Source organism: Passer montanus, unplaced genomic scaffold, assembly GCF_014805655.1.
Source record: "Passer montanus isolate IOZ18808 unplaced genomic scaffold, ASM1480565v1 scaffold37, whole genome shotgun sequence".
Classification (NCBI taxonomy): Eukaryota; Metazoa; Chordata; class Aves; order Passeriformes; family Passeridae; genus Passer; species Passer montanus.
This window is the reverse complement of record NW_024368485.1, coordinates 8269491-8290078: the sequence shown is the minus strand read 5'-3', so window position 1 is coordinate 8290078 and position 20588 is coordinate 8269491. Positions and strand designations below refer to the sequence as shown.

General features: G+C 42.1%; 1 protein-coding gene across 9 annotated transcripts in view; it reads right to left on the bottom strand.

The window, feature by feature from the left end:
- Positions 1–2435: 2435 nt before the first annotated feature.
- Positions 2436–20588, bottom strand: part of PLCB4 (phospholipase C beta 4) — a 186450-nt gene continuing 168297 nt past the window's right edge. For 6 of the 9 annotated variants that reach the window (XM_039716986.1, XM_039716983.1, XM_039716988.1 and 3 more), the window contains 6 exons: positions 15243–15418; positions 10735–10836; positions 9537–9594; positions 9006–9092; positions 6958–6994; positions 4143–4231 (listed from right to left, as the gene is read on the bottom strand). In XM_039716986.1, coding sequence (XP_039572920.1) covers positions 4143–4231; positions 6958–6994; positions 9006–9092; positions 9537–9594; positions 10735–10836; positions 15243–15418 — 549 coding nt within the window. Of the gene's footprint in view, positions 4232–6957; positions 6995–9005; positions 9093–9536; positions 9595–10734; positions 10837–15242; positions 15419–20588 lie in introns of all 9 variants that reach the window. The other 3 variants (XM_039716985.1, XM_039716990.1, XM_039716991.1) reach the window with 3 other exon arrangements.

Here is a 20588-nt window from a genome sequence, read left to right as displayed (position 1 = left end):
AATGTTGAAATTTCTTTTCTGCTTTCTGTACATATTAAATACATTCTGACCATTTCCCTCTCTCTCCTGTCTCATCATAAAAAGCCATTCCTGCACACCCCCAAATACAGTCAGACCTGTGTCGGTTGTGGTACAGGATTAACCTATGGATAATAATTTCAGGGGACTATATAAAGGGAAAAAATTAATCTTCTAGAAAACATAACCTTTGACTGTAACAGGCTGTACTTCTGTGATGATTTTAGTGCCTGGCTTCCTCAGGTCCTACACTGATGAGCTCAGTGTCTGACTACCCTTTATTTCCTTCTCTACTCCACTATTTAATTTCCAGCCTTTTTGAGGTTTCTAGGTAGATTTTAATGCCCAAAATACATGATTCTGAGCAGCTGCCCCTGCATTCAGCCTGTGTAGGATGGTCCAGAGAGCAGCTGGGAGAGAGCAGCTGTGCTGGAGCGGGGGCAAGGCTGCCCCCCAGCCCAGAACTGTGCTCCCCCAGCTGCACAGCACAACAACAAAGCCTTCAGCTCCAGGGACAATTGCCACTTCCAGCCTGCAGAGCTGCCTTCGTCCTGCTCTCCGTGGCAAATGAAAGGGAAAGGCCTCAGGCTTCCTAGCACCGAGCAACCCCCAAAACACAGAGCAGAAAGGTCTCATCCGAGCGAGCCAGTGCAGCAACAGCACCCTGAAATGCTGCAAGTTGATGGTCCCAGACTAGGTCACCTGAAACCAAACCCCCAAAACACAGAGCAGAAAGGTCTCATCCGAGCGAGCCAGTGCAGCATCAGCACCCTGGGACAGTTGATGGTCCCAGACTAGGTCACCTGCCCTGCCACCTGCCCTCAGCCCCAGCTCTGTGGGTATCTCCGAAGGCTGAATCACCCTCGCTACCCATAGCTCCCAGACACAGCTGCCTGCAGGGAGCACAAAGCATGGGGACAGCCAGGCTGCAGCACTGGGACCACTACTGACACAGCCAGCAGGAACAGGGCTTTACATCCAATGGGGTTTGGTGGTTTCACCACCTGAGGCGTATTTTGGGTGATTTCCTAACTGCATGCAGGTTGTACAGGACTTAAATAGGCCCCCACCTGGAAACAGTCAAGTTAATGACCAGCCCCCAAATTACTGCAAGTGCAAGAATAGCAGGCTGCCTAGGTGTCATGACCCTCCCCATCACAGCTGAGCTGAATTTATCTGAAGCGACTCAGAGAGGGGAAAATCTGCCACTTCCCTCCATGAAATTTCACTGAAGTGGAATCTATCACCCTGGCAGGGAATGACATTTTAAACTGCTTTAACTCGGTATCAATGTTCAAATTGATTAGCCTATTTCATCTCAATGGAAATTCTCACCTCATTACATTAGCGGCCAAACTTCAAATAATTTTTGAATCAAATACTGCTTAAACAGTATTTCAAAACACTTAGCTGACAAAATGCATCACTTAATTTCAAATTACTGCCTGCATTTTATGCTAAATTGTCAGTGGATGAAATAGGTATCGTTGTGGGGAGCTGAGCCGGGGAGCCGAGGTTTCCTGCTCGGCAGTTTCAGAGCAGCCTGTTCTTCTGTCTGAATTGATGGATGTCTCGCTGCTGGCTGAGCAGGGAGCACAGTCTCAGACAGAGGCTCTGGACAGTATTTTCCGTCCCTCCAAAACCTGCGTTTTCCCCTCAGGGGATGGGATGCTCACCAAGGAATTAAATAGGCAGGTTTATCTTCTCAGGGACAAGCCCTCCATTCCCAGTGGTTTCTTTAGCAGGGCTTTCCAGCCAGGCTCTACATGAGCTTAAGATGCTTCACCATCCAGTTCTCTCCATACCTGGTCTGTCATTCGCTCCTCCTCACAGGCTAAAAACCACTGCAGTAGGCAACAGTGTACAATACCAGCTCACGGCACTGTCTCCACCAGCTGTTTTAGAGGACATCTTTAATTAAAAGAAAAGCCACCATAAAAATCCTGTCCAGCGTGCTCTGAAAACACTTCTGCTTCCAGCTCCGTCCAGCACTTGAGCCAGGCTTAGAGAGCAGCTCTCAGTACACAACCTGTCTTTTAAAACATTATAAAGGACCAGGAGCTACCTTCACAGGCTGTGGCATCACAATGGGAATTGTGAATACTCATCACAAGTCTGCTCAAACCCTGCTTTAAACACCTGAAAATTCACTGACCTCTGTCTCAGTGGCTGCTACACTGCACTCGGGTTGCTGCATTTCCAGGTTGTGCTGCTGCACTCCACTGGGGCAGTTCTCTAGTGCTGCACAATGCTTCTATCACTTATATAACATAAAAAAAAAGAGACTCCTTTGACTAAATAAGCTGTGATAAAAATATATTTACACTATGCACATTTTTACAGGAAATACAATTTGCTAAAAATCTCTAATTAATAACACCACCACCCTGCAATTCACTGCAGTCAAAACTAAAGGATTTGAATTTTTAAGGTTTTTATTAGAGAAGTTGAAAGTTTCATCTCAGGACCGACAATAACATAATTATCTCTCTTCATTTATTTTGTTTATAGGAATATGTAGAATTTGTTTGTACAAGCATATACAACAAAGTAATTGGTGCTTAGTACATTGAAATCAGAAATCTGATTTGTTCTAAACTACCAGTTTTCCATGCAGTCATCTTTGAATTGGCAGCATGGACAAATTCCAAGCCGAATGCTTACATGCATTGTTTTGCAATATAACTACAGCAAGCTCTGGAAACATGCAAATTGACACATTAGCAAATTGGTTTTATATCTAATGGACATAAAAAGGTTATTCCTGATATGAAATTCTGAAAATCTGCATAAATACTTCTGTGTAAAATTAAATTAGTTATGTACTTCTCTTTTACTACAAGTATCAAGAATGCCCACGTAATTAATATACACACATATATATAGAGACCTTGTAATGCTAAAAGTCTTTGTAATTAATCAAACAATATTCTGTGCCATACATTTACTCAGTATTTACCAGCTAGTAGCATGACTGTGGTCATATAGTAGGCATGACAGCCTTAGTAGCATTTGTATCACATGCAAACATACTCTTAGCATTTTTGTTTACTAATTTTATCACGTAGCAACATGTATGTGAATTTCTACAATGTTGTGTTTCCCAAGTGTATAAATACTTTTTACATTTTCACAGTTACAAACTTTTTGCCAAAAGCCATTTAAACAATCTTTTAAGTTACAATGAACTGTAGTATCCGGGATCTGCAACAACAGGATCAAAATGCAATTTCTATACAAGCAATGTAGGATGTAAACTTTTCTTAAAGTGCCTAATACGTAATTCCTTAGAGCACTGATCAGTTTTGGCACGAATACACTGTATTTCCCTCAGGTTATCCACTGCAGTGACTTCTACAGGATATTGGCTCCCCTCAGAATTGATAGAGTTGATATGGCACTTGTGAATGGCATCGTTAGGCTGCAGAAATACCCTGTCAGGTTACTGCTGCAGCTGATGAATGTGGCCGATGACTTTGTACTCGCTGTACTTTTGAATATACGCAGTTACCTTTCAACTGCCTGCTGCCTGCAAAAAAACCCATTTAAATGTAATTTAAAATCAAACTCAACTCCTCACTATCCTAATTATTACTTGGCATACGGTCCCGTTCAGTGGGCTCAGGGAACATCAGGTGCAGAGCATCTGACAAGGCGTGGCCTGGCGGGGTCTGGCGGCGCGGGGCTTCTGCACAGCACATCACACATGAGAACACAAATGGGAAATTACAGCGAGCTACAGCTTTGCTGCCATCTGACATGATGTTAAAGGAATCTCCTGTGCTTCGAGCCTCTGATCGCGGGATTCTGACGCAGGCACCGTGCCTGGTGAGATACAGAAACAGGATGGGGTTTAAAAAGCTCTCTGCATTTCAGTTGGGGTTTTTCTGAACAAAGGAAATTCTTATGGAAATCCAACAAAGGAAATTCAGTGCCCAGTGTTAAAAAAGAAACAATGCAAACCTTAAGACTTGGTGGTCCATAGCTACCCTTGAAATATTAAGAACAAAAAAACCCAAAACAAACCCCTGCCAAAACCAAACCAAACCAAAGGCCCACTCTTCAACCTCAGCAATGTTATTTTGAATTTTGCTCTCATTTTAAGGATGCTGTGCTCTCCAGCTTCAATTTGCTTGTTGAGGCTTTAAACCACTGTTGCTGGCCTGCGATCCATCTCTGCTTCCAGCTTCACCATCTGCTGCATCTCCTTTGCCTGCAATCCAAAATAACCGCATGAAGCGCTGCATTAGACCTTTTGCTCCCAATGAAGCATGTTTCACATGAGAGTGTCTGAGTGACACACAGGCTAAGCACACTCAGGAGACAGGTAACAACATTATTTTTACACCCCTCGTCCCCCCACCCCACGCCACTCTGTTTTCCAAATTGGATGTAATCCTTATATCTACAAATTCTTAGGAAATATTTTTTATTCTATTCTGGGAGTCATGGGTTGACTTTCTAAAGAAGTGTGTGATAAAATGCAGAAGCCCAGTTTTGGGGAAGAAGTTAGGCAGATGCCAATTTACTGTTTCTCCAGATAGGAAATGTCCAGGAATGCATTCTTACTGCTGTTGTGAGAGTACTGCAATGTGTTAACGCCTGAAATGCATCATGATCTGGACTTGCTTCTTTCATAAAGAAAAGGAATGATACAAACCCATCAGTGTAACATCTCCCTTGCAGGAGGCAAGATTTTTTAAGTGGTATTTTAAAAAAATAGTGTATTTTTAAAAGAACATTTTTGTCTGACCTGGAGATCCTTATAATTACAGAGGGAGTGTTTTTCACCTCAGGATTAGAACACTGATATGTGCTCCATGGGACTACACACCCTGAAGCCACCTGAAACTGCACCCAAATGCATTATGCAAAATCCAGCAATGAAAACATGCCAGACCTCAAATACACTCTGCCTGCCTCAGGCTCTGCAGGCAGAGTTAAAGCTCTGTGTGTAAAGGGTGACTGGCCTGGGAATCCCCTCTCAGAGGGCACCTTTTAAATTCCCTTCCTCTCTCTCTCAGATGCACAGAGCCACACTCTCTCCTCCTGTTATCATGTTTTGGTTTGAAACTCTGCAGTTTAAAGAAACTGAGAGTCAGCATCTCCATTTTCCCTGGGGGTTCTCAATCTGGGAAGTTATTTAAATCCATGCCCCAAGGACCCTGAATAAACTGACCCCAAGGGCAATCTCACCCATCTATACAATCAAACTCAGGAGCATTAGGACAAGTTTTAGGAAGAGACAATCCAAGCTATTTTCTTTGGTGCAATTGCTGTATTATCCATCATGCAGGGAATAATGGTTAGGGGACTTGATTTATTTAAACTATGTTCCCCCAGAAGTTGTAAAAGTTGCTTAGACAGGGAACTTTGCTATACTTAGGGAGTAATCTATTCTGGATGTGCAAACACACATTTGCAGAGGTGAAAATGGGCAGATGTAGGAATAAAGTAATGAGGGTGCACTGCTATTCCTTTTCAAGGTAAATGTGGATTTATGCAGATGTGACATACCTGCCTTCTTGAAAAATCTAGCCCTGCACTTGCTTAACCATCCTTATCATCTTCTTGGGGAAAAAAGTAATTATGATAACAGCAAAGCAACCATCATAAATATGATTAAAAATTAATTGACATTCTCCATTTAAATGACTTAAAAAGCTTGAAAGTAATGAAGAAATAATTTTAACATGAAAACATGGAAACGTAATAAATAAATTAATATGGACAACCTCTTCTGAAATGTTGGCTGAATTTTGCCTGTGTGTGAAATGAAACATCCAAACAGAACAAAACCTGGTGTTTTTTTCTCAGTGACTCACACATTTCACGTTTCAGGCTTGTGACTTGACTACAGGCACAGTGTGTCCTATAAATATTTTGTGTCCCAGTGTACTGTGTATGGAATTCTTTTAGAGAACCTGGCTTCAAAGACCACATTAGCATCTAGCAGAGGAGCAGGATCTCGTTTGTGCCGTTCTGAGGCTGGGTCAGAGAGTGCATTCTGATGGGAACACACCAGCACAGCAGGACAAGCCTCTGGAACCTACAGTGGATCCAGGGAGCCAGGGGCAGCCAGGGACTCTGCTTTCAGGGTGCTCTCTACACAAGCTAGGAAACACATACAGTAAAAAAAAATATTTTTTTTCCCTAGCCTAATGAGAGTTTTTTTCATTACTATGTGTCCATAAATAAATGTTGTTACAGAGGGTGCTGTCAGTAGTGCAAGATGTTATCAGTTCAAGGGAGTACTCAGATCAGGCAGTGCTGCACACTGGGCTGGATGTTCCAGCCCAGTGCAGCTCTTTCCCTTGGAAAGACAGGGGTTAACAGGGATTTCTTGGAGTAACGATTATTTAGGAAGCCACAGCAGCACAGCCACATCATAAAGTGTAATTGCCAGAGCTTGTAACATGTTGGAATTTGAAGTGAATTTTAAAGTGCTCTTCCACAGACACTAGGAAGCTACTTCCAGCCACCTATTCTATATTTGGCTATTCTTAGCATGGAATTACTTATTTTATTAGCATACTGAGATATGTGGATAGCCTTTGTCTGACTATCAGCATTAGCAGTTAATCATATGTGTGTTAACACTAAAATACTTTTCTTAGATCAACAGACACTCTCACAGACACAATTTAGAACTCTAAGCAGATCTTCCAGTAACAGCAGCTAATGTACAAGTTAATCTCTAAATATTTCCTCTGCGCATCACTGTTCATATTCATCTGAATTTCAGATGCTAAAGCACAAAATACTGCTAATATTGTGTCAGGCTCAAATATCTGTGTGCAAACAAGATTAGCACTGTGCTCACTGTGTCAATGGCACTTCCCAATGGTTGCATTTACAAGGAGGGCTCCAATGATAATGATTTAATTTAGAAGGAAAGCACACTGAAATAATAGTTTGCTTATTATACGTCCATCCTACCTTGTGTTTGAGACACTGCATGACAGGATTTCAAAAGCTGTTTGTACAAAAATAAAAATGTCAAAATCGAGTAATACAACAAGAAGCAAATTAAATGAATGAAAACTGAAGTGATATTGAAAAACTAATGCAAGAAAAACATACACAAAACAAAACAAATTTAGATTTATAACAGTTTGTACTGAAGCCTGTTTCCACCCATAATTCTACTTTTCTCCATTGTATATTTGTATGAAAATTTTCTTGCCTTGTTCAGGAAAAAGAAGTGTTTCAAAATTCACATTAAACAAACACCACCTGGATCCAACTAACTTGCACACATCAGTGTCTATAACAGTGATACCAGAGCCAGCTGGGGGCTGCACTGCTGCACTTTTGGGGCTACAAGGAAATGGTCCAAACAGCATGTATGGAAAGGTATGCTCTGATGGATCAAATCTGAGTTAAAAAGCTGTTAAGGACACCCCCTGTGGTGGAGGCCACCACAAGCCCACACAGGAGTGATAACCAGCACACGGAGCAGCTTATTCCATTTAATAAGTGATGATTTATCTGACTTAAATGGCAAATGAGCAAGCTCACGTAGGCTGCTGCCATCCCTCAGCTGCAGAGCTGTAAGCCCAGGTGAGGATGTATCTAATTGCTCAGAGGTGACCCTTCAGTGACTCACACTTATCCCAGCTCCCTTACACAGAACGTGGTTATCACATCATGCTCAAAAGCACAACCAGAATCATTCTCTCCTCTCCTTATGTATTTTGAAAAATGCATCTAAAGCTTTCTGAAGCCAGTGGAAAGAAAGAACTGATAACACCACAGCTCTGGATCAAGCCCATCATTTTTTGGCAGCTATCACAGTGACGCTACAGATCTGCCATGGCCCAAACTCCGCCCCAGCTCCTGCCTCCCCCAGCTCCTGCCTCCCTGCCTTTAGGTACTGCAGGAGCAGACTGGCTGCAGATCCATCATGCTGGTCTACAACAGCCCTGAGAGGGATCGGCGTGGGACTCGTGGCTGTTACCCAGGAGGAGGTGGAGTGCTCAGCCGAGCCCTGCTGCCTGGGGCTCGGTGGTGGCAGCCACCTGAGCTCTCAGAGTGCTGTCACCCCCTGAGTTACCCAGGCTGCAGCTTTGGGGCTCTCTCCTGACACTGGAAAGACTTGATTTGCCTATACTATTCCCTTCCCTATCTGTCTGCAAGATGGCTTTAACTTGTACTATGGTGTCTTCCAGAGAGTTCAAGTTCTGAACATTTACCAGAGAAGTGAGAGCACAGCCCTTAACAGTGGTGGGTATTAAATGCTCCCCTTCTCTCTCACCTCACGGAACTGCTGGGTATATTCCCCTTGCAGTTTACATTTTTAAGTGCAGTACTGCAAGTCTGTGCAACTATTCCAGCTCTTCTGGCTCAACCTTTCAGCAAGGGAACTGCTCAGAACATACTGTTGCTTCCACCAGAAATATGATGAGAATTTCCCTTTCCTTGCCAAGTAGTTTTTCAATTAAAAAAAAAAAAGGAGCTTATAAACTAGCAGAAAATAATAAGGTATTTTAATTAGGAAAGGGTGTACTAGTACAGATAAAACTCCCCATGCTACTGTACATCTCTAGAATTCAGTCCAAACTCACTGCCTCTTGGAGTTCAGAGATGCTCTGGGCACGTTTCTCCTCTAATTTTTCAATCAGCACTAGAAATGTAAGTTCCAAAATGAAGTAAACTGACTTGCTTGAGTTGCTTTTGGGGAGTAATTAAAATGGATATGCTGGGTCCTTAATGACTGTCATATCCGGCTAAGGAGTATCAGTGTGGCTGAAAAGCTGAAAGTGCACTCTGGCTGAGCAGTTCAGCTCCCACAGGCTCAGCTGAAACAAATCTGGTGCTGCATCATCATTTAAGTCACCTCTTCATTTTGACTCCCAAAGCAGGTAGTGACCAGGAAAAAGTCCCCACTTTGGTAAACACTTACATTCAGAAGGATTCTACTCAGCCTGACTCTGGTTACTGTTTTCTCTAGCTTGCTTTTCTCCTAAGCCTTTAAAACAAGATACCTGCTCATTCTGCTTCTCCAAGACTTCTAAGTGCTCAAGTTGAACTTTTTTCAACTGATCCATTTCCTTTGACTGCTTCATTGCCAGCTGTGATTGAGAGAAAATAAAAAAAGGGGGGGGGGGGGAAGAATATAACACATTATTAACAAGTAAAATAAAAACCTGCTTGAAAGATACACATATGTATTGCTGTCTTGCCCTATTTAGGTGGCATAAAACATCACAGGAGGCCTATATATCACCCAATCTTAATAAAAGCTTAATAATATTATATTATTAATTAATAGATATAATTAATAGATAAATATTATAAATATTGCACACAGTACATAGACTTGGCAAACACACAGGAATGAGCAGTAGTTCTGTTAATTCAAAATAGCTTTGTCTTGTATAGATGTCAGATCTTTTATCCTACAAGTATGTGCAACAAAGCAAAGACAAAACTCTACAAGAGCTGGATTCTCAACACAGAGGAATGAAAAAGAACATCCAGAAGCAGTGTCCAGTGACTTTCAAGGTTATAGTTACCCTTTTTCTCTCTTCCAGGAACTTTTTCGTGTTGCTGCTGTTCAGTTCTCTGACTCGCCTGAAAAAATGAAAATGTTCTCCATGAAGACTCATTGGAAAAAAAGAAGCCCAAAAGCTGCAACAGAGAGAATCACAAACTCTTCAGGTGTATTTTGTTTTCTCGTTATCTGTACCAGGTGGGACTAATGGCAAATTGTATACTCCTCTGGCTACAGAACTTTACACTCAGGTACTTCCATATATATTGGCAGTATGATTGAAGGCTTGACTGCCAATGTGAATGAAGTTTGCTTTTTCCCTGCTCAAGAGCGGTGGTCAAAACTTCAAAACAAATTGTTTAATTAATTTGTGCATCCCTTGCTGCACTCTGCTGTCAGTTTTGTTATATAAAAAGTGCTGTGTGTCTTAAGAGTGGTAATGGAAAAAAATCCAATGACCATAAGCAAAGTTACGCTTATCAATACTGCAAGCTTCTTAAAGCTGCTATTCATGCAAAAATATAAATATACTATTAATAGTTACATAAAATAACTCAAGTGGCTCTTCCTAAGATTTCTGCCATGACAGAGAACAAAAATAGTTCAAACATTTGACTCAGCCCACAAACCAGAGCTGCTTTCAGATCTGGGAACAGATTTACCTCGGAGTCATTGGTGAGGTCTGACACAACAAAGCAAACAGTTACAGAGGGCTCTGACAGCTCATCCTCCTCAGGAGCAGGGGGTGTGCAGCACCCAAGGGACGTGGGTCAGGCTTTGGCACCAAAATAGCACAGTGCCAAGGAGGGCATGTAAAAAAGGAAACAACGAGCCAGATGGCAAGGCCAAAGTGAAGGGGAAACCCCAAAGGCTTATAAGACATCATTGTGTAGATTCTGCTTTTACTCCCTTCTCAGTCAGGCCCTCATCTCACTGAAAAAGAAAAAAAATACAGTACTCTGGAAGTACAATAATTAAAATTTAATAGTGTGATTGGACCTACTCCAGTCAGTCAAAGATGATCAGGGCATTAGAGTTATTAAAAGGATAAATATGAGAAAATCACAATTTTTTCCTAAAAGGGTCATCTAAAAATTTATCCAGCACAATCTTTAGACCTTGCTATCCATCCATAAAAGCATGGTTTTAATGGAATTAATCCACAGCTTCCCCTGTCAGCCTTTGGCAGCATTCTTCCCTTATCAGGAAGGGATACTTACCTCTCCCTTTCAGCTTTGTTTTTGATGGATTTGTCTTGGCTAATGGCTTTGCTGTTCTCCATGGATATTTTAGCCTGGTTGGCACGCATCTCCTTGCTTTCCCTGAGCAAAAGCAAACACAGTCATTAATGCCTGAGGTGCAACTGTTGTGGAGGTTGGCTTCCTCTACACTGGGGTTACTTTTTCCTTGAAGTATTAAGGAAGAGGAACAAACAACGCTAAAATTCTCTTCCTTTGGGTAGAACTTACACAGTTTGAGCAGACATCCAGAAATCTCCATTTATTCCAGAGCAGGTAATTGGAAAGATGAGTTCAAAGCATAGAATATTGTAAAAAGATATAAAATACTCTCTTTTCTCCCTATTATATGAGTAGTCCTACTATGAGCTACTATCAAAAAATGCAATTTGTCTTTTACAACCGCCTAAAAAATGTACAAATCCTGCACTCGGAAGGTAACAGCAGTATCAAGAGTAATAATGTTTGCTGGTTGTGGTATGAGCTGACACATTTCCTTTTAAAGCTTTTACTTTGGGCCTGTGGGCCTGAAAAGAGTGGTTTAGGCATGGTCAGCCTTGCGTTTGGTTTCTCCTACTGGCTCAGTGCACCTTTCAGCCTTTCCTGTGACAAGAGAGAGCTTTAAAAAAATTTTTACTAATGAACTGTGGTGCCTTTTTTTTTTCTTTTCCCTCCAAGAGTTCATAAGGTCAAACATTTCCTGAATATAGATTTAAAAGCAGTAGTATCACAGCAAAAATTAGTCTAGGTGCTAAAAAAAAGATATGTTGAAAACACATTTCACTCCAACAATCCTTTCTTCCAATGAAAGCTTTTATTTTCCTCACTGAAACTGAAGTGATTTTCAAACACACTGTCTTAAGAGGCGTGCTGAAATAATTTATTTTCATTACTGTGCTGAAGGGTATGAAAAAAGTCAGTGTAGGTGTTCAAACTGCCTTGGCCTGTTTGCATCAGATCCAACTTTAGAGTGGAAGAAGTTAAGAGGATTAGAGGCCTACGTGCATCACTGATGACTGAGAAATGAGGCATTGGCCATGGAGGGGGCTGACAGGGCCAACACAGCACATTGTCTCCAGCAAAAACACTCTCCCTCCCACAAGCAGTGGTGATTCCTGGAACTGGAACAAGTAGATAAGCCAGGAAGGTAAAGAGAAGAAAAAGAAAAAGGGATTCTGAAAAATGTGCAACTGCCAAGATTTAGCTGCCGATTCCCTACTGAGTCATAGTGACTGCACCTCTGAAATTTATACAAACATGTCTTTTGAAGGGATACTTAACTTCCAGCATGTAAGTCTATCCTTGGAATTTATATATGTATTTAGATGACATCAAAGTGCATTAACATGTCATTTTCTGACACCAGCATTGTTTGAATAAATAGAAATCTCTTCTTCTATTAAAAAAACCAAAATCCACCACACAATTTCTCTCTCTCTCTCCCTCTCCCTCTCAGGTTATTTTATCTGGAGTACATAATGCTTGTGAATCACAGCCTCAGGTCTCCAATTCCTGACCTGCTGCAGGATCACCAGCTCCACATCAGCCAAGGGAACTCAGTCTGGGGAGGCAGGGGGCTCAGCACCCCTGGAGCTCAATCAGCTTCAGGTTTTTAGCAGTATCTGCTGCCTTCTGCTTTGTTTTTAAATGAGCCCAACGCACAGACAGGAATGGTTTTTGTGCTGCCATGGAGGGAGAGCACCTTTCGTGCAGCAGGCAGCTGCATCCTTTGGGATTATTGATGTGTGCCACAGCCCTGTGCCCTGTGCTGTGACGCACACCTGGTGAGCCAGCTCCGAGGGCAGTGCTGAGCACAGCCTGCTGAGAGCTGCCACGCTGCCCTCACACAGCTCCCCTTTTCCTGTGGGCACACCTGAGCTGCCTCCTGGCCTCCAGGGTAAACACACGTCTCCTACACACAATGTATGACATGAGAAAGTTTACAAGTTATGAAGTGCGATGCCTCTTTGGGGCATTATCATTCACATTTCAATATTTCACAGTCCAAATTCTTCTGAAATATTCATAGATTCAGACACAGTCTTAAATTTGTTTTTAACAGCAAAGTCCCCTGTCTGCACATAATTCCCAAACAAGCAAAAACACACTAAATTGCAGTGAATAAAGCAGAAAGAATATTGAAGGTTGTTACTCCTGGGACAGCTGAACAAAGAGGCTTCTTGATATTTCTAAGGATGTAAATTATCAGATCTGGTTTTTAGTACCTTTAAACACAGAGCAATACAGGGACTGAACACAAATGATTTCTAATAAGAAAGCAAAATCCATTGCTAAGAATATAAGAATCATATACAAGAAATGATAGAGGGATGCTTAAACAGCATACAAACACTTAAATCTAAACCCAAAGACTAAAACCATGAGAAAAAAGCTTTTTTAAAACTTTAGGTTTTGCCTGAGTGTATATATACTGGTAGGCTGAAATGACAGTTTCTAGCAAAGTGAGAAGAGAACGTGCAACAATGTACAGAAAAGAAAACAAAATATTACATTTACAGGCCATATATTAGTAAATCATCTTCCAAGCATTCTGATTAATTTCAAACAGGATGGAAAAAAAGACTCAAAAAAAAGAAATTGATGTGATTTCCTGGGCTGATGCCACCAAGTATGACTTAGAGGTACAGAACCAAGGATTGCACCTTCCTCTGGCTAATGGTTTTTGAATGATGAATTGTATAATAATTTAACAATTTGTGGACTTCTATTTGACTGGGTATGTTTTGCAGGGCAGCCTGAGGAGATGGGTTAACACAGAGATTAACATAAAGATGAGCTCACTACAAGCCTTTTGCTGGGACAATTCTCTGGTGGATGAAAAGCTTGCAGCTCCCAGCATGTGTTCTCTCTGACGCAGAGACACGCTGCTTTTATGCTCAGGAATTTAAAAAATCATTCCAATTCCTTCTTCAAATGAGATTTGTTTAATTTCTTTTCCCTCCATGATTTTTATGTGAAAGGTGCTGAAGACAATTACGTATGAATCTACATATGGATATATATATTTTGTGTACACACATATTTTATCTCCGTATCCTTTTAGGCTGCTTCAGATAAGAGAACATAGGATAAAGAAATTATTCCTCTACTTACCACCATTTTTAGCACTGTGCTATAAGGCGCATTTAATTTTATTTGATTTCAGATAGGCAGGATGGTTAATTACAAAAGCATTAGTGTCCTGTAACGTCTTTTGTGTGATTATAGCAGGACATTGTATGAAGATAGCACATCAGTCTAATGCAGCTTATCCTGCAACCCCTTTTGACCTCACTTCTCATGGATCTTTCTTACAGCCAGCAGTGCTATAAACACAAGTCCCCAGCTGACAGCCACTCCAAAGGATATTTCTGCATTTTATACTTCTTAGTTTCCAGCCTCCAAATTGAAGTTCCTGGGTAAAGTCAATGCAAACTACCAATGCTTCATCACCTCTGCTGCCATTAAGGAGGTCCAGATGATCTAAATCAGCTAAGAAGCCCATTCCTACATCTACCTGTTGGAGGTTAGGATTTTCTTTTGTTTTTTCCTTTCTCTCAGGGAATTTTGTCCCATTTGTTGCTAAGAGACGATAATGACTAGGTCCCTAAGAGAAACAAAATAAATGGCCAAGGCAGGGGAAGGATGCAGCTGTACTCTCCTAGCTGAGGGGCTTTCTTTTGGAGGGCAGAGACTGCGGGAGATTTTGGCTGGGGGGTGAGGCTGGGCTCAGCTCCTCTGGCTGGCAGGATCGGAGGGGAGAGGCTGCGGTTGCTGTGAGGAGAATTCGCCGCCACTGCGGGGTTCTGTCTGCTGCCATATTCTCCTACTGAAAAGTGATGCGAGGCTCCCAGGAGCAGCTCTTGCTCTGGGACCTTGTCAACACCTGACCTCACTGGAAGGGACCCTCACATCTCAGGGGAAGAGCCGGGACCCCGAGTCCCTCCCCTCTCTGACTGTCTGTCTGTCTGTGTGTCTGTCTGTCTGACACTGTCTGTCTGTCTGTGTGTCTGTCTGTCTGACACTGTCTGTGTGTCTGTGTGTCTGACTGTCTGACACTGTCTGTGTGTCTGACACTGTGTGTCTGACTGTCTGACACTGTCTGTGTGTCTGACACTGTCTGTGTGTCTGACTGTCTGTCACTGTCTGTGTGTCTGTGTGTCTGTGTGTCTGTGTGACACTGTCTGACACTGTCTGTTTGTTACACACAGTAAAGAACTGCTGCTCCTTTCCCCACAGCTCTGCCTGACAGCCCCGCGATTCCAGAGTTATAATAATTCAGAGGGAAGGGGGTCACACTTTTCCATTCCCAGAGGTTCCCACCTTCCCTGGCAGACCCATCTTTCACCAGGACACCACCTAAACCTTGCACTTCTACTCCCACCGTGCTTTCACCCATGCCTTTGGAGCAGTCAATGCAAAGAGCTAGAGCACTACACAGAGCACACCTAAACCAAGCGCTCCTGATCAGGCAGCACTGCCCTGCTCACCTGTCGTGGGAGAATTTCAGCTGCTGGGTTTGCTGCTCGTGGGCATTGATGAGCAGCTTCTTCAGCAGCTCGCACTGCTGGTTCAGGTGCAAGTCGCGGATCTCCTGCTCCTCGGCGCTGTGCGTATTGATCATCTCGGACCACTCCTTGGTGTGCTGCGCCACGATCTCTTTGACCTGCAGGGAGGGAACACCAGCTTTGTCAGAGGCTCCCAGACACAGCAACTCCTCCTGCTGCTGAAGGGGATGCAAAACCAACACAAAACGGGTTCTAAAGAACACAGCTAAACTGTGAAAAATGAAGTTGCACAAATGCAGCTGCTTCAGAGACAGCAAAGCCACTGAGGGCACTGCTGGGGGGGTATAAAAACAATGTAAACCAACGCCTACCATTAAGACACTATTACCTAAAGTGCCCTGAATAGCGGGGATGAATAAATAGGCTCTTCACTGTATTACCATTGTTTTAACACCTTCTCTAACACCGAGCTAATAATAAAAGAGTTTCACACTTTTGTTGCCAAGAAAAATATATGTATTGAAAGTACTGAACTTAACAATGGAAAAACCTGGTGAGCAGGATTTCTGTGAGGGCTTAAAGATAGCCTTTGATTTTGTGGAGACAGTTTCACAAACACAGAGCATTTACAGAGAAATGCTGTATTTAGTACAACCTGCATCTGAAGATGGGCTACGTGTCTTTGTTTTATAGTCATTAAGTCAGCAGGAAATCTGACAAGTATTCTTCTCTTGCTTATCTCCCAAGCCTCACAAGAATAATGAGATTAAAGTTTTGGAATGTTCCCAAGAGACAGTATTAAGAAGCCTAACTCACCAGAGTTGTTATTATATCGTGCTCATTGATTTCAAAAAGAAGCTAATTGAAAGATATGTTTTATTAACCTTTGATGATTATCTTTGGGTATTTTGACATGCTATCCTACTTTTCCATAAATGGTATACAAAATGTGCCTCCCAATAAATCCATCTTCAGGTGATCATTTCAACTACAACCAATAACATCTGGATCATCTTCCATGAAAGCAAACTTGATCCTTTTTAACAAAAATTGCCACCATTTTGCTTAGAAAGTGAGAGAATTATGCAAACTCCAGCTAAATATCTTGGCTGGGTTTTGCATAATGAAGAACAGATTGTCTTGCACATAGTGGTGAAGGTGAAAAAAGGGGAGATTTTATCAGCCCCATTCTCCATTCTGCCCTGGAGAGGCTCCTCTGAAGGGCCTTACCTAATGGGATCTAACATGAAATAAAGAAGTGAGTAATCCTGGAACAGAGCAGGATGACTACTACTACCTGAAAGCCAGATTTGCCTTAACTATAGCTAAATGGTGGCCTCATATCCCAACAGGTACAAGCAGCTGAGAGAGAGCAACCTGGAGTTTTCCGCAGAAAACAACAAAAGGCTTTTGAGGCAGAAGTTGGTATGACTAACACAAGCCCAATTGATCAGAGTGCTTAAGAGTCAGTGTGCCTCCAGCAAAATGAGCCATGCTCCTCTCTGTGCATGTGGGGAAGTGTACAGCTAAGCCCAGAGCCTGTCAACCATGAAATGATGTGAAGGATGTGGTGCAGTTTGTGGGAGTAGTGTTTTTAACAAGGTGTTCATCAGTACTGCCTCCAGAGCCTGAAAAACATGAGGATTCAGTCTTGAAATGAGTACAAAGAAATGCCTGGATGTTGTGAAGGAAGAAAAATGAACTTTTCAGATGGGGTTTTTGAGAGGTTGAGGGGCAGACACCCCAGCTCACCCACGGCACCACCGAAGGTGCTTCAGTTTGGGCCAAGCTTAGCCCACGCTCCTGGTACTGCTGATGTGAAAATGGGGCAGGTCCAAAGCAGGATTTATCACCCTCACACTCTCTGGAAATGCCCCTCTGACATCTCCAGGGCCTCAGGCACCAGGATACCTGAGTTAGGTTGTGTGAATCTCCTCTCAACAGTGACCTCATCTGCTTACCAACCCCCAGGGGCACCTAGGACGGACTTAGGAGAGCTGAAAATCATGGCTGAGGGATTTAGGAAAACACATGCCTTATTTATTTTCAATACAGACTTCCCAGATGGAATCAGCTCCATCCACAGTTTGAATTCAAAATGGTGCAGGTAGATCAGTCCAAAATCCTGGGTGGAATGTGGAGCACAGCACAAAGGGACTGTGCCCTCAGAACACCCCCACAGTACCAGTGCTAGAAATTGTTAATATTTCCAAAATACAAGTGCTGCTATGTGGCCCAGGGAGCAGGAGGCCGTGTTCACCACCACCACAGGCATTCCAGTAAACAAACAAGAGTTTGCTTTTATTTAAGGCCTCCTTACACTGTAGAGAAAATGCAAAATGAACTTTGCACAAAAAAAGAATAATGACAATAAAAAATAATAAAAAGACATAAAAATAATACAAGACAATAAAAAATAATAAAAAGAAAAATTATAATTAAAATGATAAAATTGTGAAATAAATAGCGGAAGCCATGGTGGAAGTAAGTATTTTGTAACTTAATTGTAGAGAGTTTACAAAACAAACACAGAGGAACAAAGACTCCAGGGCTTTTTGCAAATGAATAATGTGATAACTGTTTTTAAATGGTGAATGTTATAAACCACAGAGGAGCCTGAAGGCAGGAGTTCTGAATCTCAGGTACACTGATACCACAGGATCATATCATATCTCCTAGAATTATTGAGTCCAACTCCCAAAGACAAAGTGACAGTGTGGCAATACTTAGATAAAGTATTTAATCGGGTACACTGATACCACAGGATCATATCATATCTCCTAGAATTATTGAGTCCAACTCCCAAAGACAAACCCTGCAAAGTGACAGCGTGGCAATACTTAGATAAAGTATTTAATCTAAGGAGGAGGAAATAACGAGAACACCCTGCCAGTGTTCATGGACAGATGTGCTGTGATGTGCTGCTAATTCCAGAAGCAGCAGGCAGTCTAAGAAGCAGGTACAGCTCCTTGTAAAACAAACTTTCCTGTGAAGCTTGACATGTGAAACTTTCTTTTATTCCATCTCCACCAAGGCAGAAGTCTCATTTCAGGTACAGCAAGATATAACCTGTGAGAAGGATGCAAGGGATGTGCCAAACACCAGTTACAAGACTTTAAACACCCAATTTGACTCAGATTCCAAAGAACACAAAACTCATGGCCATTAAACCATCTGAAATCCAGTTCTGCTGCAGGTCTGTGACACGCTTCAAAGTTCAGCTGTGGCAAGCTCAGAGAACATCCCTGCTTTTCTCCAATTTATAGCAGCATGGTTGAAATGACTATTTAATTTGTACTGGGCTGTGCTCTTGTCCTACTTTCTGCTATTAAGGCAGTGTTGCTTGTCCTAAAGGACAGGAAAAATAACCATTAGCTTCCTTCTCCCCTTCCTGCTCTGCAGACCGAGGTTGTGAGCCTGTCCTTTCATCTGTCCCTACACCGGGCCTAAGAGACTAATTAAAATCCTTAAGGAACCTTCTTTTGCACAGCATATATGCAAGAAGTTTGTTTAGTCACTAAGTTCAAGCAGGAATGATCTTTGAAGTAATCTTTCCTTTTTTTTCCTTTTCATCCTCTGCCTGCTTGATATTGGGACCTACTTTCCTAATGCAGGCGAGTAATTTGCATTTGCTAGGTTAATTGTGTGGGAAGTACACGCTGGGACACTCAGATTTCATTCCAATATTTTATGTCAAACTCGGGCTGGATGTTTACTCATGACAGGAGAAGCTTTGGAGATGAAAAGGTCTCCTTGGTGCTAAAGATGTCTGCAGGCACGCTGTGGCACAGAGCTGTACTGGAGGACATGAGCTGTAATTAAAGATGAATTAGGTTTGAATCTGATATATCAAAATTAGTGGGCCAAATGCTGAGAAATGCTGAACAACTGTTAATTAATCAAATTCCCACTATATCAGTGTAATGCATTCAGCATCTCAAAATTTAATCTAATTTAATTGCACCTACCTTCATCTAAGATAAGAGTTAATTTCCCTATGGTCTTGAGCACTGTTTTCCAACCCGTTGCTTGCACACTTTTGAATGATCTCCAGGAATAATTCAAGGGGCCACACACAGCAGTTGAAACAAAAGATGTTGGTAAATAATCTGGACAATTTTGATGGAACCACAGTGAGCAGGACACTGAAAATCATTAGAGGAATCCTCAGAGGGGGATGACTTGCAGAGGAGTTCTTTGGGAATTATCCAATAATCAGAAGCTTGAAATTTCAAGTCTTATATTGAAGTCTCACATTTCAAATCCTACATTTAAGTCTCCTTTCAAAATGTCATCCTAAAACCTGACATGGGAGTGGACAAAAAAATCAATCTTTTTTTCCCAGGTATGGATTAAATTAAAGGGAAACAGTTTGAAAGCAGGATTTTGAAAGGAACAGGGCTCAGAAACTGAATATACTCGTGGAAAGGGAGAACATGAGTCACATTTATTGGATTTGGAAGATTAATGAACATTTGGATGTTCCTTGTGTACAAATGACACCTAACTCCAGACTATGAGTGATACAGGTGAGAGAGAGATCAGAGCAAATACATTTCTGTGTAATGCAATTTCAAATGAGTTTTGGAGCTCATGTCTGGATGATTGGGAGCCAGTGCTCCTCAGGGAGTTTGTTTCACTAAGAGAGGAATGATTTTTTTTGTTTTCTGACTTAGCAAATTTGCTTTTGGTTAAGGGAAAGGGTTCTGGACTTTTCGTAGGGGAAGAAGACAGAGAGATAAGAGAGTCCTTTAGGTTTTGCACCTGGGGGGTTTGCTACATCTACAGCTGAGAGGGCAGCAGCAAGAAAGCAAACCTTGTTTAGAAAATGAGGATCTTCTCCACATGAAATAATAAAATAATAAATTATTATTTCATGTGGAAAAGAGAATAAAGTTCAAAGAAGGCAAGATCAACATTAACTTTTCCAGCCTCAAAGGTGTGACTGTGTTTGTGTGTATTTTCTGTTCTTGTCTGATTCTTTTCATGGGTTTCAGCTTTTTCTGGGGTCAGTCTGCAGCACTGTCCTCCCTCCAGCTGATTTGGTACAGGGTGAGCCTCCTGGTGTCCCTGCCACCTCAGTCTGGACAGCTTTCCAAAGCTGTCAGAAGTCCTGGATAAGCCTCCCTAAGGGACAGGAAGTCAGGGGACACAGCAGGGGGACAGGAGGACAGAGGAAAGAGCTCTGAGCAACGCCAGGGGAGCCAGGAGCTTGAGAACAGCTTTTCCAAACCAGCTGAGGTTGAGGCCCAGGGCACTTTTATTCCCCAGGACCTTGGAGAAAACAAAGCAACGAAGCCATGGGAAAAAACCAAAACAAAGCAACAC